The sequence below is a fragment of the Mixophyes fleayi genome, chromosome 6 (genome assembly GCF_038048845.1).
Source record: "Mixophyes fleayi isolate aMixFle1 chromosome 6, aMixFle1.hap1, whole genome shotgun sequence".
NCBI classification, from domain to species: domain Eukaryota; kingdom Metazoa; phylum Chordata; class Amphibia; order Anura; family Limnodynastidae; genus Mixophyes; species Mixophyes fleayi.
In genome coordinates this window covers 124,381,745-124,407,080 of record NC_134407.1, presented here as the reverse complement: position 1 = coordinate 124,407,080, position 25,336 = coordinate 124,381,745, and the positions used below count along the sequence as shown (strand labels likewise).

Below are 25,336 nucleotides of genomic sequence, written 5' to 3'. Positions count from 1 at the left end.
CAAAAACTTTAATTTCTGCAGTCTTAGACAGAACAAAGGAAAGTGATAGAAGTGATCTGCTGTTATATAAGAAAAAATAAGCTAATAAAAGTATGTTACTGTTAGGATATTTGGATTGCCTCGAACTCTATTGAGTCATTGACTGTATGTTGACATTACTTCACGAGTCATTGCACACCTTTGTCAATAAATTAGGGTGTGCTTCTCTCCTGACCTGATTGGACTTTTGGCATTTAAAAACACCTGCTCACCTTTGCTTCTTTGTCAGTGATAAAGTTTGCTCTGGACTCCTGCACAATGTTAGGAACCCCTCCAGCCAGTACAACAAAACCCGGAGTCTGCTCCGAAAGTCTGGTGTGGAGAACCCAGGAACAGAGAGTTATGGCAGACAGCGTATCCAGAGAACAAGCCGAGGTCAGGGGTCACTTGCTTGGTAGAATAGTCAGAAAAACACGCCAAGGGTCGGGGTCACAAGCAAATTAGCAGTATCCAAGGTTCAGGCCACAAGGTCAAGGGCACAGGCAAAAAGGCAAATCCAAGGTACAGGCAGGGGTCATACACAGCAAACGAAAGTCCAAAGGTTTTACACCAAAAGCACAAAAGCAGGTAGCAAACAGAAATCTGGAAGCTATAACCGGCAGGGAGGCTAAGCCCTCCCTGCCTTAAATACTGACTGTGGCCAATCAGAGCCTAGCTCTGATAATCACCCCCAGGCTGTGCCTAATTAAAGGGAGCATTAATTATCCCACAGACTAGTGGGTTACTTGCACACGCGCCCGGCTGCCTCCTGTTGGCGGGATGCGGCGCTTACTGTTACAGCGTCCCGACCGTTGCCTAGGCAACGGCCGGGACGAACCTTGGAAGTGACGTCCCGGTCGTCATAGCGACGGCCGGGACGCCTGTGAGAGTCGCGGCTCTGGGATTCCTCAATTTACCGATTTTTGCTTCAACTTTGCCTCTACAACCTTGACAAATGGCATACAAAGACTTCAGACTCTGTATTTAGTCAAATGACATACAAAGATTTAGCATCCTGGTAAAACATTACTACTCCAATTCAGCATTATGGCATCCAGCTGAGAATTCTGTGAGCACAACAGCTTGAACATAGAACTGCATAAAAACAGTTTATTCTGAACATTTGTCTGCTGGCTAGGAAGGAAATCTTTCTATATCACTCTGCATGCTGACACAGTATTTACATGTGCCATAATAATCATTGCTCTCTGGTATGCATTTTTATTTCTTTATTCTGATGTGTTTTACAAACATATATTACACTATATTATGTCTTTTTTGTGGAGCTGGATAGCACTTACTTTGAAGAATAAGAGGCTCTTGGATGATCACACTATCCACTAAAAAGGATTTCCTTAGCCTGAATCTCTACATATTATTCAGATAAGCTTTTTTATTTATTGGTATGCGTTTATGAATTGCATCTTGTTTTGGAATTAATCTATTAATTTCTATATACTACATTATGTTTGAAGCTTTTATTTTTGTGGTTTATTTTCGGTGACTCTAGGTAAGTCTTAATTTTTCATTAGTTGTATGTACAGACACTGATCAGCCACACCATTAAAATGACGTGTCTAATATTGTGTAGGTCACCACAGCACAATAGCTCTGACCCATCGTGACTCTACAAGACCTCTGAAGGTGTCTTGTGGTATCTGGCACCAAGACTATGGCAGCAAATCCTTAAATCCTGTAATTTGCGAGATGGGGCCTTCATGGCTCAGCATTGTTTTTCCAGCACATCCCACAGGTGCTTGATCGGATTGAGATCTGGGGAATTTGGAGGTCAAATAAACACCTTCTACTCGGTCATGTTCCTCAAACCATTCTTTAACAATTTTTTGCAGTGTGGCAGGGCACATTATCCTGCTGAAAGAGGACACTGTCTTCAGAGAATACTGCGGTCATGAAGGGGTGTACTTGGTGTGCAACAATGTTTAGGTAGGTGGTACGTGTCAAAATAACATCCACATGAATTCCAGGACCCAAGGACTCCCAACAGAACATTACCCAGAGCGTCATTGGAGCACACTTCCATGGCATACCTCTTCTTTACATTCAATTTCATAGTAGGAACAGCTAAACTTAAGTCCTTTAATGCCAAGTCTAAATAAGAGTAACAATACTTGATAATGGGGTTCCCTTCACTCCCCAATGCAGCAATAATAACATTTATGGAATGGGAAAGTATTCTGCCATGGAGGGGTCAATGAAACCTGATTACCAGCTACATAATCCTGTTTCCTCTTCCTGCTCTATGGCAACACATACACATGGGTATGATACCCAATCGGCTGCTTTACTTCGTGTGCAATCTTGCTTCTCTGAAGTTCACTTGTGAACTTACTTCATTTGGCATTCTAGTGTATGGTCTTCTGCTACGCCAGCTTGATTTTCATTCACACATCCTTTCAAACATAGCATCAAATTGATTTTCACCAAATGGAAGAAACTCTAACTTTCTCTTTGATTGTGCATCTGTCATCCACAGCCATCAAGCTGGCAGCAAGTGTGATTGCATAAATAGATGCTTCACATATGAATTATTTTGCCGTCTACATGTCCTAAGTTATCGCTTATCTCTTAATTATGTCCTTGATACACTTCTCCAGAACATTCCCCCAGACACACAAAGCTCTGACTGCTACAGTTACCACTGGCCAAAATGCTGCATCGGACGTTTTATGCAGCCTTGCGCTAACTTCAATTTTATTATCTATTCCAGTGGATTCCAAACTTTCTCAGTTCGAGGTAGCCTTAGGGTCTCAATAATTTTTTCATTTTTCCTCCTAAGCCAAAATAATTACCAAGTAATCCCCCGCCATGCTTACTAACGGCCCTGGCTGCAGCACCCCTGTGAGATCAGCGTGACACACAGTTTGGGAACCACTGATCTATTCCATACTTGAATTTACCTCCTTCAAGGGGATGGTCGTCTTTTTAGATAATCTAGCAACCGCCTCCTCAACCTAAGAGGGTTCATCCCATACTTTAGTCTCTTCAGCTGCAAATGGGTACTCCGTTTAATATGACCATCTGGCCACTTCCATTCTTCTGAAGGAATTCCTTTAATTATTCTATTAAGAGGAAACACTCTGCTCTCTCTCTCTCTCTTTGAATCTTAAAACACCTTATCTTCCACTTCCAGTCCCTCTCCAACATCCAATCACTTTATAAACGGATTTCAACAAATTAGCCACCAGGTCAATATTAAAGCTACATTCTTCTTAAGGAATTGCTGACTCCACATCAGAACCTTCTGATAAATGACTGAATTAACTGCACTTCTGATGGGCACCCTTCAGAATCTTCACTAAGCAGTTTTCTTTTTGGTCTTTACTACTTTAACTCCTCTGCCTGATCTCTAGCCTGAAGGATAGGAAAGAAAAAAAAATCACAGTAAGGAGGGATGAATGACCAAATATACCTTCTAGGTGTGTCTTCTTTTCCTGTGCTGTCTATGGAGAAGGGGAATTAATCAATTGGTGTGTGCTGCAATGTAGGAGGAAAAGGAAATACTTTTATTGCACTTTACATGTTTAGGTATTAGGGTCTGCATTTATATGTACAAGTGGAAAGAGCAGCTCGTTTACTGGTTATAGCAGTGCGCTGGGGATTTTTCTCTGTATTTGTTCCTTTCTGGATAAGCCCACCATTTCATGCATCTGCTATGAACCTATAAAACAAGTGAGCAACTTCCACTTCTGTATTATTTTTTTAGGTGGCAGTCTTTAAATGTTTCACACCTCTGAAAGATTTAGGCACTAATTCGCACCCCTTGCATTGTAACATGGTTTGATGGTTTGTCCTGGACCAAATTTACTCGAATGACTCAGGCTCCAGCTGTATAAGACAAAGCTAAGACCAGCAAGATCCAGCTGCTGATCACTTTTACATGATTTCATTTTTCCAGTGTCATCATGGAACTAGATATGTAAGATGATATCAGACTGAGCTCTACGTGTTTTAGGCGTTTGGCAAGTATCATAGAAACAGGGATTACAGCAGTTGAAATTGTAACCAATCGCTCGCAGGTGTATAGGGTAGAAGCAATTTAAAATTCGCAAACATTTCTGAGCTTTGATGTTTCGAAATATATTAAAAGGGAAATTATCATTATATATTGTGATGTGTGTAATACTTGGGTGTCAATAATCAATAAAAGGTAACAACTTCCTTAATGTTCATGAACCTGGACATGGCAAGATAGAACTATTAACAGGTATTGGAGACAGAAACTGAAGTGGGTCTCTTTAATCCGTTTTACTCTCATGATCCTGCTTAGGAAAGAATGGAGGAAAGGCCTGAACTATATAATATCATGGAAGGGGAAAAAAAAAAAAAAAAAAAAAGAAAGCCTGGGACCCTGTTTAAGTGGCCAGGGACTGCCACATCTATAGTTTGAAGGTATTTGGTAACTTAAAAGCAGAAGAGTACTTAAATCAGTAGTTTAGAAAGGGGAGAGTTACAGTAAAGAATATAGTCACAGCCATAAAACAAAAACTCAGCATAGTGATATGGATTTGTGATGGGAGTGTGTTACCAAGCAATTCTGGAAGCCCTTTTTCGTTCAAGGAACTAGAAGTGACTATTCGCATTATTATTGTGATATACAGAGCAATTATCTTTTTTTTTCCTTTTTGTTTCAGGATGCCCCAAAACTACTTTAAAAAGGTACATACAGGCATTTGCAATACATTCTTTAATATGTTTAAACTCATGTAAACAGTATTGCATTTGTATGGTCTCATTCGGTACAATGATTTTATTTTTACATTCTTATTACATGCACTTAACTTCAGGACCAGAGTGAAGAAAATATTGGCACACACTGCTTAAACCGTTTGGGAAGAAAACCTCATTTTTGATTCAGGGCCTGAGTGTAAAATAAATATATTTTAAATGGACATTAATCATGATATATAGCAGTATCGCACTTGGTGATATTTTGGTCTTGCCACAGATGCCATACTATTCCTTGCTACAGCTGTTTAATAGCCATGTGTTTATTTCTTAGCAAGTTGTGAAATAGTATGCAGCTGTACTCTGTAGTGTAAGCATATCTACGTAATTGTTGCAATATTTTGCATTCAATACCATTTTCATACCTTTATTTGCATGGTTTACTTTATCAGGCCAAATTAAAGAACTTGACTCAGTAAGTGGTAATATTCTCATAAGGACCTCGAATGTGACCCCCATCACTGCAAAATTGGTCTCCGACAGCAGAGGTGCCATCACCTCTGTCATTACAGTACCAGATGGAGACTATCTAGGACAGGCCTGTCCAACCTGCAGCCCTCCAGATGTTGTGAAACTACAAGCCCCAGCATGCTTTGCCAGTAGACAACCAGTTGATAGCTGGAAGGGTATGCTGGAACTTGTAGTTTCACAACACCTGGAGGGCCACAGGTTGGACAGGCCTGATCTAGGATAAGGTTCCTGTCATGCTATAAGTGTTAGGGGAGGGATTAATATCTTTGTGCAAATGAATAGGGGTGGCAGTGGACTGCCTATGTGTAAAAGGAGGGTGTTTATCTGTGCAATGCATTGTCTAGTATTTATTACAGTCTCAGACCGAGGCTGCATTATGAACTGGGCAATGGAGAGCATTCAGGTAGGTCCACCTCAGTCTTCACACCAAGGCATGGGCCTATAGCTACACCTTTGAGCTTTACAATTTAAATTTTGACTGGTAAAATGAAGCAGAAATAATTTGTCATTTTTAGTGCTTACTTCATGTCAAAAGAGCATATGTGTATGGGAACAGTCTACGATACATGCGTTTTATGATGGCTCACACAACACATACATCTAAACAACACTAAACGGCAATTGTAGTGTAGTGACGTTTAATCACTTATTTTTTTGCTACTTGTGCATTTTATCTCCATGTATTTGATAAAATATGCATTTACAAATTACAAATACATATGCGTGTAAAGTTACATATCTGTGTTGATTTAAAAGAGTGCAAGATAAATGTTATTACATAACAAAATGTACCAACAGTAAATGACATCATGTAGATGCAGCAAAATAAGCCTTTGTTGAACAAGTTGAGGAGAGGGGGTCCCTCCCGTCTAACAGCAAACACCTGAAAGGTTTTATATTCGTGTTCTGCTAGTCACCCTTTTCCTTTATAATGCATGTACAAAAACAATAATTCTTGAAGTAGACCGTAATAAGAATGGTCCAGGAAATGCAAAGTTATAAAATATTGCATATAAATAAATTACACTGACACATTTTCCCCAACATTGAACTTTTTATTATGAGTCGGTGATCATAAAAATGGCTGTGCTGCTCTAGTGTCTGTGGGTTCCCACAGCTGTCATCAGCATGGGTAGCACACACTTGGCTGCATGATTGATCTGCACTGCGAACGTAAACAGAAGATGAATTCACAAGCAGTGATATGGTGCATCTAGACGGAGAAAAAGGACTCTAACAAGGTTAAGATTGTTCCTCATGGCAGGCCAGCAGTGGGAAATGCAAAATGTGTGCTATGCATAATGTAGGTGTAACAGGGAGGGTGCATTCATTCTCACAGTTCAACCAAGCCCTCAACTGTACTAACCTATCCACATTTAACACAAATGTTATATTTGTACTCAACCCTGAATAAAAAAATAAAAATAAAAATCCAAGACCTGCATTTCCACACATAAATGGCTGCTTCCATCAAACAATTTGTTCAGGTTCCTGAGAGGAATAAAAGTAAGATTTTATTTTTGATTAGCCTATCATCAACCCCATGCTGCCACACCATCCAAAGACAGATTGTAATGCAGTATGCTGAAGGACTCTTAAGCACCTGAGGGGGTGTGTTTGTCAAGTATTAGTCCGAGCACAGAATTGTTTGTCAGTTTAGAATTCGTTTTCATTGGAGCGTTGGCCACGGAGAATGCAACGTGGCCAAACCGCCTGTAAACCACACTTAAGCATTGAGAGGAGAGAAGGGTGGCCCTGACATACACACTTCAAAGCACTGTCACCGTTGTGTGGTACTTAAATGCACATTTAGACGTTAATGGGAAGAAACATTTGTCATAAGAATTAATTATCTATACATCTGTATTTTGAAAGTGTAGTTCAAGGTGGTTTCGGCTTTGTGAACATGCGACACCCAACGCTCCCATGGAAAAGGGCCATAAACAAAACTCAGACAGAAAAAAATATGCCATGGCTTTCCAGGTTCTGCAAGATTTCATTCACCACCTTAATAGAACAGGCAATGTTACACAATAAAAGTGGGCAGAAGCAGTGCCTCCCATTTGTTTACTGGCACTAGAGGCATGAATGCAAGTGAGGATAAAATTCTTACAATAAAAAAAAACAAAAAAACAAAAAAAAAAAAACTACCGAACTTTAAATTATTAGACTATAGAACAGATCTGTAAGATTCTAAAAGAAATAAAACATGAGCAGCACCAGCAAAGAAACAGAAAACATTAAAATCAAATGAAAAGTAAAAATTTCAAGACAATCAGGACCAAAGTGACCTTTTCTCAAAAAGTTGGAGCACTAAGCCCCCCCTCCCCTCCTCACGCAATGGAAATAAAAATACAATACATATTTATGGCAGCTTTTCAAACCCTCCAGCACTTAAGTGTTCAAATTACAGCACACAAAACAAAAAAATAAAATAAAAATATAAAATTGAAACTACACCTTTTTCCCCTAGTCCTGGCAAGGAGTATATTGGATTTTGTGATTCCTCTCCATCGCATAAAGGTGTCTCAGTCAACTTTAAACCTTGTCCCCCTTACCCACGACTGCAGTGCAATCGAAAGTTTCTGGTAACTAAGGGGTTAATAATATTTACTCTACAATAATACAAGTGGCTTCTTCTTGCCATCATCTTGTGCTACCCTAGAGGTCCCTCTACACCTCCTCCCTTCCCTGCCATATTTCCTTATATTTCCCTAATGAATCATCGACAGCAGCCCAGGGCCCCTGCGGAGGTTTCAAGGCTGCTGTCCGTATCTGAGGGCAGCGTTGGGTCTGTGGACATGGAGGAAGCATCAGCCGATGAGGAGGAGGTTTGAGGCTGGGAGCCATCAGTCACTGCTGCACCTGTGCTATGAGAAAGCAGAGAGGGAGGTTAGCTGCAGTAAAAGTTCCCTCAAACCTCAAGACACAGTTAACAGCTCCCACATTCTACAACACCCAAGCTTGGACATCAACCATACACTGCCCTGCATGTCTTAAGGTTACCATGTCAGTTCCATCTTTAAAAAATCAAGCAAAGGTGCCAACATAAGCACCAAGTAAAACTCAAGATTTATCTTTTATAAAATAAAAAAAAATAATGAAAACTCAGCTGAGTTTTATTTTTTTTTCTATCCTACATAATTTAGAAAAGTAGAATTTTAGCACAGGGCATGTTTATTTTTCTAATGACTAAAACCAGACATGCTGCTAAAATATGCTTCCCATCACTCCACCAGCTGAATCTGAAGGACGAGGTGATTCTTTCCCCCCCTACACTATTTGTATAACCTCTAATTGACTATATAATATATATACCATACATATGACATACATACATTTTACAAAAAGAGTGCTATTTACCATTAACATGCTGAATAATTGATTACACATTTTTTTCTTTATTTACAGTATTGAGGAATCTTCCCTACAAAGCTGCCCTATGCCCAAATCCCCATCTCTGTGCAAAGGAAACCAACCTAAAGGGGCCGGTTGGCCACGGATCACACCATTCCTAGCTCTATCTTCCCAATCCAGAACTTCCTTGTATATTAGCTCTGCAAAAGAAAAGATAGCAAAATTAGATCCACGCTAAGCTCTCCAGCCCTGAACCTATTTCCTACAGAGTTTAAATAACAGTTTATCTTCTTTGTACTTGACATTGTGCCATGTACCTCTTGTGATGCCAAAAGAAAAACGGAGACAAATTATCCTAAATGAGAATGGTTCAGTATATGGATAATGTACTATACAGCAGTTAAAAAGAAAAAGCCATGACAGTCCATCAATTCTAGTGCAAAAAACATTCCAGCTTTATGTTACTGAGGGTACAATCCCAGACATTTTGGTGAAGAGACAATTCATTTTACAGCAGAATGCACCTGTGAAAACATAATCTGCTACAAAATACATTCTTGGGGGGGGGGGGGGGGGGGGGGTAATTCAATTAGCTTAGATGTCCGGCCGTGCACATTGCCAGCCAATATGGTAAAGAAATCTCTGCTCGTTAGTGGAGACACATTGCTAACTGAATCCCCCCTTCCTCCTACAGTATGTTCTAAAGAAAGGTCAGAGAAACAATGTTATAAATAGAGTACTTTTCTCTTTACAAGTAACATTTATTTTCACTTCATTTTCTGCAACGGATGATATACAAGACAAGCAAACCTTGCGTAGATTAATAAGCGTTGGAATATGGTTTGTTTTCTAGTGGTGTAAACACCACAGCCATTGATTCTTACAGAATAGCACTCAGAATGACAAAATAACCATGGATAATGGCAGGACAGCATACTAGTATGCTCCGATGAAAAAATATATTAAACAATCGTAGCAGTCTTTAAATCTTGTTTTGCTCCGCAAAACTCGACCAATCATATGTCGTAGCTAAAATAAGTATTTCAGTATAACATCCTTTTAAGCATATTGATTATTGCCTGTACACTACAGACCTGCAAAGCTAGGGATTGATGCAGTATGTCTCCTACAATTAAGTCTTTTTTTTACCTTTCCATTCCTCTATTGTGTGTTCTCGCTCATCCAGCTGTTTGTCTGGGATCTTTGGTGGAGGCTGTTTATGAAAAGTGAGAGTCAATGTGGACCACTAAACAGAGACAGAATTGTCATGCAAAATGAATGTACTACGTGTCAATTAATGGTCTACAACAGTAATATAAAAACACATTTCTGTAGATTACAAGATGTTGTAAGTAATCCATTGAGCACTTAGAAATAATCACAGAACTCCAGAGTAACTTCCAAAACACTTCTCTTTAGTATTCAGTACATCTTACAACATTTGTATTATGGGCTAAAAAAATATACTGCATGCCAAAGTGTTAGAAACAGTTGATCCTGAATATAGTTTTGCTAACTAAGTCTACCTTGGCTACATGAATTTTTATATATATATATATATATATGGTAATGCATTCATAATTTGAAATCAGAAGTCATAAATGAGTTCTGTGGCCTTAGAAGAAAAGGAAAAACACTTACTGCTTCAGCCTCAAGTGAGTCGTACCAAACGTTGATGTAAGGGTGTAGCAAAGCATCATCAACAGAGATCCTTTTGGAAGCATCTATAACTAACATCTTGGACAGCAGATCTCTGGCTTGGCTGGCTGATGAGTGATAAAACAATGTATTCACAAAGTGTCAATGTTACACAGTGTGCTATGCATTGGAGGGACATTAAAATAGGATGTAAAGATCTTCCTGCCCAAACATTCTAAGCTATACAGTTGAAGTGGTTTTATTTAATTGGGGGAAAGTTTCCCAAACAAGGAAAGTAGGACTTTCCACACAGGTCAACGATAACCTCCAAAGTTGTCATTTTCACAAAACCTCATAAAATAGTGACACTGAATGGTCAAAATGTCGGCTCAACTTAATTCATTTGTAGTTCATATACCCTTAATTTTTATTTACAGCTTAATTTCTGCAGTTCTATGGTGAAAAAGCATTGACAGTAATAATCTGCTTTGAAGCACTGTGGGATAGAAGTGAAGCAGTCTACATTCATCTAGACTAAGATGGGACTCTCCCTACAATGCTCAATAGTGAAGAGACTTTTCCTCTCCTCTTTTCTCCTTCTCCCCTCACTTCCCACCATTGCCTTATTGCCTATGCATAACATTGTTTGTAGTATTTGGAGCCTTGCATGTTTGTTTTCTTTTATTCCTGCTTACCGCTCTACCATTTGACACTTTTACCATCCATGTATGCCTGCTGTCTCCTTTGTATTTGTCTTTCATTTCCTTTTGTAAAATCCAATAAAAATTGCTTATAATAATAAAAAAAACAAAACTCTCCATTTAGCAAGTGGAAAAAAGCCCCATCAAGCTTCCACCTCCCCGAATTGTGCGACTTTCTCCTTTCACACCAAGTGGAAAGAGGCAAGCTTTACTAGTTGCAAATGGAAATGTAGACAACTGTGGACACACATTGTATGTTGTTAAAGGACACTTTTTCAAATTGGGACAACTTCTGTTCACTTGGTGACGCTGTATGCGTCAATGTCCATATTTCAATATCACAGTTTACAAATGGAAAACAGATTGCCCCCTTTCCTTTCTCATTTATGCCTTTGCTGTTTAAAGAATGGCAGCTGGTAGTGTACACATTCCCAAAAATACAACAGACTTTTTAAGGCATCCATACACATTGCAATTTTGACATCCAACTAGGTTTCCTTTTATACCTAAATGACTACAAATTAAAGTATGTGGAAGCAAAACATGTCAACTGATCTTAAACATCTAATATGCATTAATCAGATGACAGTGGGGATGGTCTGAAGGGGTGGCTAGATGATGTCATATCCGTGTGTGCTCGACCATCTGACCACACTATTGTGACCAAACTGGCAATACATCTAGCTGCTGAGCTAAAAGGGCCAGACCTGCCTGTGTATTGGGATCTTTGGAAATAAATTAGGACACAATCCTAGGCAGGATTATAAAGATATGTGGTTTTGTGTATGGTCCTCAAGAATTGCCTTAAGCTGGGTACACACTACAGAAATTTCGACCAACTTTTTATGCAGAGCGATTTTACAGGCGATCAATGATCCGATCACTCGGTCCATGAACTGCATACACACTAGCCTTCTTTAGGACGATAAAGGGAAGAGCGGACGCCCCTTTAGCGACTTTTTACAGCCACGTTGTCGTGAGCAATGACTGTAATTTCGTACTCACTGTTGTGGATCGGTCGGAAGTTTATACACACTACACAGCGGAAACGAGATTGGACCGAAAATATTAAACGGTACGACCAACCAAATGAGGCGATAATTGTCCATTTGGGCAGACTTTCGACCATTGTGTCACTGCACACACTGACCCGACTTTTGAACGAGCGGTCGTATGTCGGCTGTTTGAGCCGATTATTGGACGAAAACAGTGTAGTGTGTACCCAGCTTTATACACAGTCCTGAAAAATGTACTATAGGTATGGGACCTTTACCTAGAGAGTAACACAAAATCACCTAGTGTTTCTTTAAACAGTCACTGTGATGGGCACATGTATGAGGAAAGAAAGGTGTGGTTGTTAAAGCTCATTTAGTATCTTGTAGGTATGGTGATTCAAATTACAGAAAACCCTTACCTGGATTCTAAATAACAGAACTCACATCTTTACTGATGTCAAATATACAGTTGCAATTCCTTTTTTATTTGCAATACTATTCCTTTTCTGAATTTAAAAAAAAAAAAAAAAAGATGGGCATAGGAGAGTCTGCTATAAAGCTCAGGAAAACAGTGAACCCTATTCCTCTGTGGCCCCCACCCCCAAAAATAAGGTAGTAAATAAGAGCACTCTAGATAGAATATCTAATGCTATGCACTTACAATCAGTTTTTGTATGTTCCATTGCTGACCAAAACATTGAAATAAAAATACCCCCCCCCCCCCACACACACACGGTTTTTTATGGAGTGCGCCATTTCTTAAATTTTACTTTTTTGGTTTGCATTTTGAGGAATATATAGGGCACTCCACAAAGTGGTTTATGAAATGGTGAACAAAGTGCGCTGAAGTATTTATCCCTCTATCACACACAGGGAAGAGAAAAAAAAGCAAAACAAGAAACAAACCAACAAGTTCTCTCCTCTTCAGATTGCAGTGACATAACTGGCTATTCTTTTCTGTGAATCCACCAATCTGTACAATGCCTTGTTGCTACTTAAGAGACCGGAAACCAATAACGCAGGTCATGTCCAAGGGTAAGCTTAGCAAGTCACAACCCTTTTTCAACTTGGCAGATTAGAACAGAAAAAGGGCACATTTTGTTTAGGTACATATAAGTTCAGTAAGAAACACACATATTTATATTGCTCCTGTTTAAAATGCCTGCCTTATACATTCATGCTTTTGCACACTTTTCCCATCGCCTAAAAAGAACATAGAAATGTCTCTCACCTTTTAATTTGTTGTGTTCAGAGTCTGCAGGAAACAGGACATCTGGGAACAGTTTCTCAAAGCTGTAGCCTGCATATTTAGGTCTGTTTTCCACATACGTCCTCACTGTAGGCTGCAACTTCTTCATGAATTCTGGACAAGGGGTTCCCAGCTGCTCAATGACTTTGTTCCACTGATCAATATCTGAAGTTGGAGCTCAAGAAAACTTGGAAACAAGTGGCAAACACAAAAACCACTAAAATCAACAAACCCATGCAAGTGCAGCCTCAATACACCAACAGCACTGAACCATGTGTATATTATGAGCTATATTACAAGATGTCAGTACTGGTTACAACACAAAGTCCACTACTAAACTATAATATGATAAACTAATCAGACTAATTCTAAACAAAGCAAAAACATCCATTTATGCAGAACTAGAAGACATATGTAAGTAAGCAGATGTTGCATACATATACACAGCATTAAGCTTACGGTACATTCTCTCTTCTGACAGTCCAGCTGCATGTTTGCCATCAGCTCTAGAATGCATATCATAATAAAATAACAAACATGCTACCCTTCCTTCACACAGCAGCGTTGCCAGAGTGTGTTATTACAGGTTTATTGTACCTAAAATAGAAAATCGGTTCAACATAAAAAAGGGAGTCAAATACCTCAGAAATATAACAGTGGTCACTTGAAGCCCTAGACAAGTCTGTGGCACAGGAAAAAATACATTTCAAGCATTACCCAAGCCTGACGAATCTCTCATATACAAAACTTTCTGGAACTTTTGCATATATTTTTGCAGATGTTATACAAACAACCCTAAGATGTGGCTAATAATGGGATTAGAATTTTTAGATTTTGATGTTAATGCCAGCCTAAAAAAATTATCTACTTTGTCTGGATTAAAGGGTGCTGGATGTTAACACAAACGCACACACCAAACCAGAGGGTTAGTTTAATTTATAAAATTGAAAAATGTTGTTTCATTTTCAAAGTCATCTACTAATCTGTCTACAACCTAGCATAAAATATGTTCATCCAGTAGTAGCTTTATTAAATCACCTTGTTTCTTTTTAAAGGTTTAGATATCTTTTAAAGGCAAGTAGTATAAATTGGATAGACAGCTGTTATTCTTGTGGCAAGAACACACAGGCATGTATTTGATCTTATTCACTGGCTTTCACTCTCAAAAGTTTCTTTTGAGAGTGAAGTAAAAAAAAAAAACAAACAAACTTTTTTTTTCTTAATGAATGTATGATTTAGTAATTCTCTGTAAAAAATGTTCAACTGTGAAAAAAGAAAACTGATTTAGTATTCAATTTATACTGCTGCACTCTAAAACTGTAATCTACCACTTTTAATATGTTCAACAGCTGTACAGTACAGGGCTACTGGAGTACTAGTGTAAAAAAAAATAAAAAGTGATAGCAAATAAAGCATCAGAGAGTAAGGATTTGTTCTCAATACCCCTACTCACTGGCATTGCGTCAAAACACCAGCACAATCATGATTACAAAGCAGTGGTTAACAAGCATTTGCACGTGTGGTCGTTTGAGGAGTTGCACAGGTGTCAACAGACAACACTACATCAATATGTTCACTTGCAGTGAAAGCAAGTAAATGGAGAAAACTGCAATGCAATTACTCCAGACCACAAGTGCAAATGCTAGTGGGTACAGGTTTCATTCACAAACTTCTTTGCTAGGTTTTTACAGAGTAAGAAACACTAGTGAAGGCACATATGTTGACGCAGAGTAGGTAAGGACCCTTAAATGAGTTTCCTACCTTCAAAGAAGCCCACCCCTCACAATAGTCATGGTACCTCCACTGGACACCACATCATTACTTTAAATCACTAGAAGTTTCACACCTTCATTACATTTTTTTTTGTATTGATTTCACTATGTTAAAGCTTATTTTAGGTGACAGGTAGTAGGTTTCTTTTCATAGCATTTTAGAATAGATATACTACATCTTTTGAGCATAATATATCTGATGCAATTCTAGGGCCTTGAGCAAAACGTACATATTTTAGTTTTTTGTGCGTTAATAATGACATACGACAACTGTACATGGGTACTTTGCTCACACATTGCAGAATCACTACATCACAAAACTCAAGTTTCCATATATAAACCATGGAGGTAAAAATGCATTGCTCAGGGTTCAGCTGACATCACACCGCTGAAGCTTCTCCCACATATTTAGAACAATGGGATATATTCATCACAGGGAAACAAGTCCTATGCTTTGAATAAAGCATGCGTAAACGGCTAGACATTCTTTTAAAATGGCTCGGCTAAGCAGTAAATTAACCCTTACTGCTACAGGCCAATATCGCAGATGCAGCAGAGTATCACCAAGTTGCAATGACAATATTTTAATGATAAACTGTCCCCTAGGTCCTGATAAGGATCTGGGTAACTATTCTAAAAGCCCCTGCCCCCATGTATGAATCCACCAATCCATGGCATGCTTTCTTCATTTCAACACTGAAAGGCTGTCACTCCAAACACTGTCAAATTGGAAAAATATCTTCATGAATCGATCAGTATTGTCCTTTACACTTAACAATGTTCCCCTGATACTGAACTACTGCATGCTTAATCAAATCTCACCTGACAGGAAAAAAAAGTTATAACTCCCAATATTGGATTTATGTTAGCAATCTGATTATAAAAGTCTGTGTCCAGCAGAAGCGCCATTATTATGTGTCAGAGTACCTGGTTTTCTTCCCAATTATATATGTATGTCTTTTAATTTTAATATGTCTCTCTAAAGAACTCTACTATATAAATAGATTTTATTTTATTTTTTAAGTAGTACATATTGTGTAATATACAATTTATACCCAACAGGCAGTTTCTGGGTGCCTCTTAACACTGTGGTTTCTTCTGGCAGAAGTACACAGTGACATTTTAGGGTCAGCATGTTTGTTTTAAGAGTATCTCTTACGTTTCTGTTGATCTATCTTTATCCAACTTGTTTAATAGTTTTATTCTAAATATAAAAATGTATATTTCCGGTCACTGGAGATACTAATTTAGGGTGGACTATAGTGGTGTATTAGTTGAGGAAGGGCAGGTAGGACCTCCACATAAGGGATGGTGCAGGTGAGTGTGCATGTGGGGGCTGGTTGTCACTTAAAATGACCATTACGCAGTAAGCCTTATAAATGTCCAAACAAAGCAAATAATAATAATAATAATAAAAATCTAACCAAAATGTGCAAAAATATTTGGGATACAGGGGTATTATGTGACTACACCTTTTGCATTATAACCTAGCACAGTGTTTCTCAACTAGAGTCCTCAGGACCCCTAACAGTGCATGCTTTCCAGGGGACAAGGGAAATAATTATACCACCTGTGGATCTGTTACAATGTGTCAGTCAGTAATGAATACACCTGTGCTCCAGCAAGGAGATATGGAAAACATGCACTGTTAGGGGTCCTGAGGACTGGAGTTGAGAAACACTGGCCTAGCAACAGTTTTCTGGATGGATTAGTATAACCTGCTATTCAAGTAAAACACAAAAAATGTCAGTGTAATGTGGTATTAAAATTATGGCATGAAGACATTAGCAGGTCCTCTAACCCTCCCCAAAACATTGGGTCATTGAATAATCAGGTCATTCTATGCTCTACTTATCTCTATCTCTGCATTATTATATTCAATTTTTAAACAGCTAACATTTTACAGAGCTGCAAAATGGGGAGATAATTTAAACAATCTTCTACAATCTTCTTAACGGCATCTTATTATATTTACAGTCCTTTCCCATTGAGATGAATGTAAGTTTTCAACCGAGTTGACAGCTGTCAAAAGAAGCTACAAAACAAACGCACTGCAAGTTAAACCTCACGTAAAAACACAAACGTGTAGTCTCATTTGGTACAATGAGTCTTATGTGTACATCTGTTTAAATATGCTTGTACTTAACTTGCATTAAAATGCATATTTTACTAGGGGAAAATGTAGCTTTACTAATAGGGTGTCGACTACTCGGGACAGGGAAAGAGCGCCTGTCCAAATGTGGCTCATCCTTGTAATTTTATCAAGACATTCTATTGAAGCTTTGTTCTTTCACTATCTCCTGGCCAGTAAAATAGTTTCCAGGATATCTTGCTTGACTCTGTATTTTCTGTTATGGTTTTAAGTATTGGCTCAGTTCTATCCTTTGTTTAGGAGTTTCCGTTAACCATGGCTAGTTCTCAGATTCTGCTTGCTTAGTGACAGTTTTGTCAGCTTCCACTAGATGGCGCCAATAGATGGAACAAAAGAATTGGAGTTTAAGATATTGTTATGCTTGTGGTAGTTATGTAATTGAACTAACAATGGTGAAAGGAATTTAAAAACAGGTTTGTGATAAATGTCTATCCTTAAAATTAGCCTTTAAAAAAGACAGCTTTATCTGCCATTAACATTGCATATTTATAGGAGTAGACGTATAGGTATGAAGCTGGGCACGGGCCTGAATACGGTGGGCACATGTCTGCACACTCAGAATTTAACTTTTTCGCTGTGAAACATTGTATTTTCCATTCCACACATGCTAGGTATCTAAATATGAAGTGATTCTCTGTGCAACACCATACTCCTCTACTCCACTTAATATACATTGATATGCACCACCAGAATTTCTATGCAAGCAATTAACATGTTCAGATAGTATTAAAACATCCTGCATTATTTTTAGATCAGTGGACATGGAAGTATTGTAAGAGGCTGGCTTTTGTTTACCCATAATCAATGCAGAGCAGAATTTGTGTATCCACAAATAAAATCTATACAGTCAAATTAGAGAATAACTTAATAGCAATGCATGATTGCTACAATAAGTGCATTGTAAAACAAATACTTTTTATTTTGATACTATATTTGTTTTTCCATTAAAAGGTTAACAATAACCAAGTTAGCTTATAGGTTGTTTTTAGTGGCCCAGAAATATAGTCTCAGTGTTTTTCAAAATGAGTTTCAAAATGCTGGGCCTGTTAATTATTCAGCAAATTCTATACCTCGTACAGTAAATGACTAATATTTTTCAAAGGAGTGCACAAACACACAGCAATGAAGCCACTAGTTTTACAATGCATAACATCACATTTTGTTTTCCTTTTACTTACTATCACATCATAATAGCTTGTGTTTATGGGAGAAAAGGAGCCTTAACCTATAGAGTAACTTTGTGTAATGTAAAGCCCTCACTGGAACATTGAAGTATCTGCTAGGTTTGGGGAGGTGAACAGTGGTTTGGAAGAACCAATGGGAAGGATACGGTCTGAGCCAGGGAATAACACACCACCTTTGATCATCTCTCCCAAGATGCAACCCACTGACCAAATGTCAACTGAAAACAGAATGTAAGGCAATTAACAGAGAACAGCCTTATACGTATTACCAGATAGAGAGAGAAAGGGGGAGAGTGACCGAATAAAATGCAGAATTTACATTGAAAGCTATGTTACTTGGCTGCAGACATCAACAGTGTTAAATTGCTGTCACCGGACATCTTCTAATAATTTATAAAAATGTTGTTTTGTTTTTTGGTAGGACTACTGAAATGTGCTAATAAAGTGGCAGCCAAAATCTCTTCACTTCACGAACATGCATCACCTTCACAACCATAGGGTTATACAAGAATGTCTGGCTTTACAAGGACATTTCATGTAATTCTACTTCATCCTCTGCGGTTGCAAGAGAAAGTAAAAAAATAAAAAAGGTAAACTTGTGAGGCGGTGAGAAAAGGCTGAAAAATATTCTGTAACCTAGAAAAGCTCACTGGATTTGGTTAATAGATGGAAGGACCCACTGTATATTTTAACATACAATTTCATGGTCATGTAAAGCATACAAGACAAATATGATAGTTAAGTAATCTCTATTCGCGCATATAAATGAAATGGAATACATCTACGATCAACAGTTAATGTTCCTATCTAATAAGTGTTACAAAATATAGCAAATAATATGGAATATAGCCATTTAACAAACGTGGCTGAAGTATGCAGTCAACTAACAATGGATGCTCCATGCAGTTTTATGGCAGTGGTTTTGCTTTTAAACCTGATAATCCGTTTCTAAAGTGATTACAACATTCTCTGATGCAGCAAAACAATTCGCTTAACAAAAAAACGCACACATTATTCTCTCCTCTCACTCTTGCCAATAGCCCTTGGCCATTGCCAGTGGTATTCAGGAATACCAAACGATTCAACAGAAACAGACCCTTCTATCTTTTACAGAGTTGAAGACCGTTAAAGATACTGGTTCTCTTAACATAATGAATTAGAAGGATAAATGATTATTGTGATGCTGCTAGTGGTGGTAACAGGTAACAAGTACACAAAATATTTTAAAACCTACATTACTAAACTGTTAAAAGGAAAACTAATCCAAAAGAATCTGGTGTCTTATACTACTTCATGAAATGTAAATAATAAACACATATCAGGTTCTCTTATGATATACTGTTTACCTTTGGCTTTAGCTGGTTGGTGCTGTAACAGCGAGAAAGGCAACCGTATTGTGAACCTCAGAGCATGCAGGACAATGAGGCAACACAAATTATTGTTTTGTTAAAACATCCATTGAGCTCACAGATGTTTTGTACTCTTACTCATCTAAAAGGGACCACTCAGTGTCAGATACTTGTAGCACCTCACACTCCGAAGGACAAAGAATGAGAACTAACATTTAATCTCCTGTCGAGGTATGAATGCGCACCTAAAATTACGCTTTAGCATGCTTTATTTTGTTATTTAAGTGACATTTTAATTTTACTCAATTAGAAATACGAATCTCTTTATAAGAGACCACAGAGCATGGAACCTGGGAAGAAAAAAAAAAAGTTTTTTGTTGAAGATCCCCAAAAAAAAAGAAAAAAAGTAATCTTTTCACAATACAAAGGTTGATTTCACCCTTTGTACTAAGTTAAAAAGTTTGTAATTAAATACATTGTCTCTCAAAAGATCAAAGTGTGCAGTGATCTCTCTGTCTACATGTGATCTCACAATGTTTCACAATGACATATTAAAGACAATGATAGATTTTAAAAACAAAAAAAACACAATCTATATGCACATACAGTATATGTATTAAAAGCTGTTTTAAGTGATTATATTTACAAAACCAAAGGCAAAGGTTCAATTTAAAAAAAGTAACAAATGCATGGTAATATTTGGGGTCCACTACATTTTTAAATATGCCACTGAGGTAGCATTAAATGATGGATTTGGCTTTCAAATTAATATTGTGTCAAATTAAAAAAATTACTTGTCACTTAAAATCAATCTTTGGTCCCGGGAGGCAACAAACCTATGAAAATATTAGTACATTTTTATTTGAAGAATGGATCAACTGGATCACGCACAGTAAATTATTCACTTGCTCTCCCAGCTATCAACCATTTTTAAGTGCGCAAGGATACAGTCCCTTCCCGGGAAGAGAATCTTGTGGCATATCATTTCTCCCATAATGCACCCCACCGACCACAAGTCCACTATCAGTGTGACAGCGCAAGGGGGGAAAATAGATGGTGGAAGGAGAAGGGAAAAAAAAAAAAAGCAGAAGCAAGAGAGAAAGAGGTGTCAGTGAAAACAAGTGAACAGCCAAGTGCAGCAGAACCTGGAAAAGGTGAGAGGTCAGCATGAAAAAGACAGGAGCCCAGGGCAATGCAGAGTGGTTAGCCGAACATTAACCTTTTTGGTACTGGTCAATGTGTTGCCAACATAACCAGGGGGTTAATGAAGAGATCAGTGCTGTGTTTCAGGTGTGGCATCCTGCAGGAGGTTTCATATCACCTAAACTCTGAGTGTTATATACAGTACCATTTAATGCATTGCAGCCACTTTTGCCATATATTGGCTCTCTGTTAATAATGCTGGCTGACGGCTCATCAATGGCAGTTTCAGGCATTTGACCAATTATTCGGATACCTTGAATAACATGGCAGAAGTATGGAAGCTTCTAGATCAGTGGGCTATTGCAAACAATCTTTTAGTGAAGGAAATAATGTGAAAAACAATAGGACCTTATTCAATGATAAAACAAATATGTAACTTTTTAAAGAGAACTAGTAACTGCAAGTTCAAAGAAATGCCTCCACTGATGAAACAGCCTGCTCACAAGTATGAACTCTGTCATGGAAGAACAAATGTGACCAGGGATGAAAACACAAAAGGGAGTGGGGTAGGGGAGGGGGGTGGACTGACCGTTTTCTTTGTATCCCATTCCTAAGATCACTTCTGGAGCTCTGTAGTAACGTGTGACAACGTAAGGAGTCATCATGAAACTTGTTCCTGCTGTCCGGGCAAGGCCAAAGTCGAGAATCTTAAGGGTGCAGTCAGATTTTACTACAATGTTACTTGGCTTTAAATCCTATAGTACAGACAAAAAGGAGAGGATTATTATGCTTTGTACATCTAAATCATTCAAAAGATAGCTGTGTACATTGTCATTTCTGTTACAGTATCCAGTTCAGCAGAATATGACAAACACCAGAAGTGTAACAGTTCCTGAATGTCACAACTCTGGAGCACACAGAGTATGTGGGCTATTCACACTTATTAATATTCATGAATATTACAAGTATTTAAGGCTCCCTTTTATGAATATTCAAGCAAGAAAATGATGAAGAAACTATATTGCTGAAACAAACAGTAAAAAAAAAAAAAACAACTCTTAATGTTATGCTGATAGGCAAACCATTCCAGTCTGCAAAAGGTGGGAATTGTGGAACTGAAGTAAGTAAGAATAGAATACCTATTCATGTGTATTAGGTTCCCGAAACTTGAGCTTGCTCCTATAAAAGCCAAGCAAGTCTCCCATATCCTATAATAATATGGCAAATGCTTAATTAGATAATAAAGACAGTAAGGGAGCCCCCAGCAAAAGTTCTATACATCTGCAATAGATAGATAACCAACCTGGACATTTACAATGCCGCTCATGTCAAGCTAAACAGGATGGGCCCACATTTGTCCAGCTTAACCTATTTAATGCACATACCACAATTTCTACTGAGCAGCCAGTCCCCACTGCTAGGAGGATTAGTAAATATACCGTGCTAGCTTGTACAATAGCTAGATGCTTTTGCAACTGTCCGTTTTGCCCCACCAGCCTCTTTTATATTCATTTATGGAGAGGGAGTTCTATTAAAATCAACCTGCACTTATGGGGAAGTGGAGATTCCCAGAGCCTACCATCTGTCTTTAGTGGCTCAGGAGGTCTCTCTGCCCATGCCCGCTAACCTGAAAAAGGACTCGACTGTACTAAATTTAAGCAGTACAGCTGCTTCAACCGTCACAAAATCTTCAGTACAGATCAAAAAGGCATGAAGAGAAATCCTGCACTTTCCCAGGAGTTTCCCCCACCTGCAGATCACTTAATTGTTGACTCAGCTGCAGTTTTTGTAAATAAAAATAAGAATTCCCCCTCCTAAAAAGAGTACAGAAAGCGTAATAAATGTTTTTCTATTAACTCTTCAAAATTGCACGGGAAAAAGGGGAATGCGAAAATAAAAGATCTGAACAGCAAATTGCCTGTGCCAGTGGCATGTGTTGTATGTGGGCTAAATAATACCAAAGTCTACCAAACTCAAGTGTAAACAACAAATATCCCACAGATAGTTATAAAAGGATTAAATCTAAACTCAAAAAGTTCCTATAACTAACTTTGCAATACTAAGATAGTAGTTTAGCTAATCTAATTCACCATCTCTACAGAAGGGTGAATGGGTTAATAATAGGTGCTTTGTAGCCGAGGTTCAAAGAGCTATCAAAGCATTTAGGCAACTACACTAACATCCTTGAGATCCTTAAAAGGACAGTTCAACTTATGACACTTTATTTTGTGTAACTTTTTCAGTAGGGACATTATTTGCATAACTCAATCTCTACTAAAAGCCTTATACAGGCTCATGGCCTCAATAGCCATGCAACTACAGACAGATTCTGGATGCACTGATTATGAAGGGGCATATGACAATTCCCCCCAAAAGCCATAAGCTTGTGGACCAGAAGCACTACACATCGCAAACCAGAACTCAGCCTCAACTTCCATGGCTTTATTCAAGAAACATTAAAACGGTTACCTGGCATTACTCCTCCCAGGCGCATTGTTCTATATCGATGAACTATTACTGCAGACAGAACTTCTGTTGAATGATGCAGATCTAACTATGTAGTCACTGGAATTTCCACTGAATGTACAGTTTGTACTAATCACTGCTTGCAATAAGAGTGTTATAGAAAACTGTCTGGGAGTTAAATCTAGGAACCCGTTTTTAATAGTTCCTAGACAAAAAAGTCAACAGCCTGCCAAAGACAGTTCATATTTAATGGGTAGTAGGAGGTAGCTGGCAAGAATATAGGGCAAGAAAAATTGCCTTGCTCTAGTCACATCTTTAACTGCAACGGCAAATAGGATTTGTCCTGCCCTGTCAATGGATGGTAACAAGTAAGGAGACCACTATGCACATTCTATTACATGATAGTTCTGCCAATAAATAACAGGAGGCTAGGGGGGTATTGCTCTCTTACGGCAGTTGCAAGAACCTGACTTGCTGAAGCTTTGCAATTTTGTTACACTTGGAAGGCAGCGTCTAACGCTTACTTGCACTAGCTGAGAGGGATCCAGATGACTCCTGCGAATGCTCCACTATGATCCCCATCTCTTCCTAATGCGCTTGTGAAACTGGCATCATCATTTAAAAGGTTTCTTTAGTTTTGATATAAAATCCAGTAAATCTCTAGAACGGTCTCACATTTTCTGTATTTTCCAGATAACATGTTGCATTCTGGCTAGAGGCAGCTCCCCCTTCTCTTGGCGGCCCCATTGTGGAAGCACAGCATTCGCATTAGGAGAACGCAGAATTTTACTCATTACATGGTTTCAACACAGTGCTGAAATAGGAGACTCCACCAATAGCCTCCTCTCCACTTCACATTGTTATTGCTCTGCCACTGCTCTTCTCCTTTTACATTGTCCACATTGCTTTCACTGCTTTGTCTCCGCTTCTAATTTGATCTGTTCCACTTCGGATTCCCTTCTGCTGCCCTCCTCTTTGTACTTCTCCCCCTCACCTCCCCGCTTCCTCCGGCCGTTCTCTTATTCCCCTGTCTCTCATCATGCCGCCTCGCTCCTTTCCTATACCCATCCTCTCCCCCAGCAATCGCCAAGGGCCCATATCTCTCACCCCCCCCCCTCGCTCCATCAACCCTGACAATCTCATCCATATCTCCTCTTCTTCATCCCTCCCTTTTTCGTGTGCCCTCTGGAACTCCAGGTATGTCCGTAACAAACTGTCCTCCATTCACGACCTCTTCATCTCTAACTCTCTTAATCTTCTTGCCTGAAACCTGGCTTACTTCTTCTGATACTGCCTCCCCTGCCGTTCTCTCCTATGGGGGCCTCTCTTTCACCCACTCCACCAGACCAGACCAGACGAGCATCCAGGTGGGGGAGTGGGCCTCCTCCTATCCCTAACTGCACTTTTCGGGTCATACCCACTCTACCTTCCCTCTCCTTCTCCTCCTTTGAAGTCCACTCCATTCGGCTCTTCTCCCCCATCCACCTCCGTGTCTCCGTCATCTACCGTCCCCCTGGCCCTACCTCTCTTTCTCGACAACTTCGCCGTCTGGCTCCCCCACTATCTTTCCTCTGACCTGCCCTCCATTATACTGGGTGACTTTAACATCCCTGTTGACAACTGTTCTGACCCTGCCACCATCAAACTGCTCACTCTTTCCTCCTCCCTTGGCCTCACTCAGTGGACCTCCTCCCCTACCCACTGTCTTGGTCGCTTCCCTCGACCTTGTCTTCTCTCACCTCTGATCTCTCTGACTTCTCCAACTCTCCCTTCCCTCTCTCTGACCACCATCTCCTCTCCTTCACTCTATCCTCCGCCCCTGCTCCCACCCCACCTATAGCCACCCTCACCAGGCGCAACCTTGATGCCATCGACCCCATCTCCTTCTACTCCTCTCTGGATACTCTCCTATCACCCCTTCTCTCTCTGGCCTGCCCTGATCAGGCATCCTCTCTCTACAACCAATCCCTCACTACTGCCCTGGACACCGTCGCCCCGGCCTCTTCTATCCGCCGGTGTCGCCTTACTCCCCAACCCTGGCACTCCAAACTCACCCGCACCCTCCAAAAGTGCTCTCGCATAGCTGAACGCCTCT

At 39.2% G+C, this 25,336-nt stretch overlaps 1 protein-coding gene across 4 annotated transcripts in view; it reads right to left on the bottom strand.

The window, feature by feature from the left end:
• Positions 1-6,269: 6,269 nt before the first annotated feature.
• MAPK8 (mitogen-activated protein kinase 8) overlaps positions 6,270-25,336 on the bottom strand; it is a 45,935-nt gene continuing 26,868 nt past the window's right edge. For 2 of the 4 annotated variants that reach the window (XM_075217261.1, XM_075217264.1), the window contains 7 exons: positions 21,365-21,530; positions 18,430-18,501; positions 13,158-13,340; positions 10,234-10,358; positions 9,742-9,805; positions 8,715-8,792; positions 6,270-8,100 (listed from right to left, as the gene is read on the bottom strand). In XM_075217261.1, the coding sequence (XP_075073362.1) occupies positions 7,958-8,100; positions 8,715-8,792; positions 9,742-9,805; positions 10,234-10,358; positions 13,158-13,340; positions 18,430-18,501; positions 21,365-21,530 (831 nt within the window). In that variant the 3' untranslated portion in view covers positions 6,270-7,957. Of the gene's footprint in view, positions 8,106-8,714; positions 8,793-9,741; positions 9,806-10,233; positions 10,359-13,157; positions 13,341-18,429; positions 18,502-20,580; positions 20,653-21,364; positions 21,531-25,336 lie in introns of all 4 variants that reach the window. The other 2 variants (XM_075217262.1, XM_075217263.1) reach the window with 2 other exon arrangements.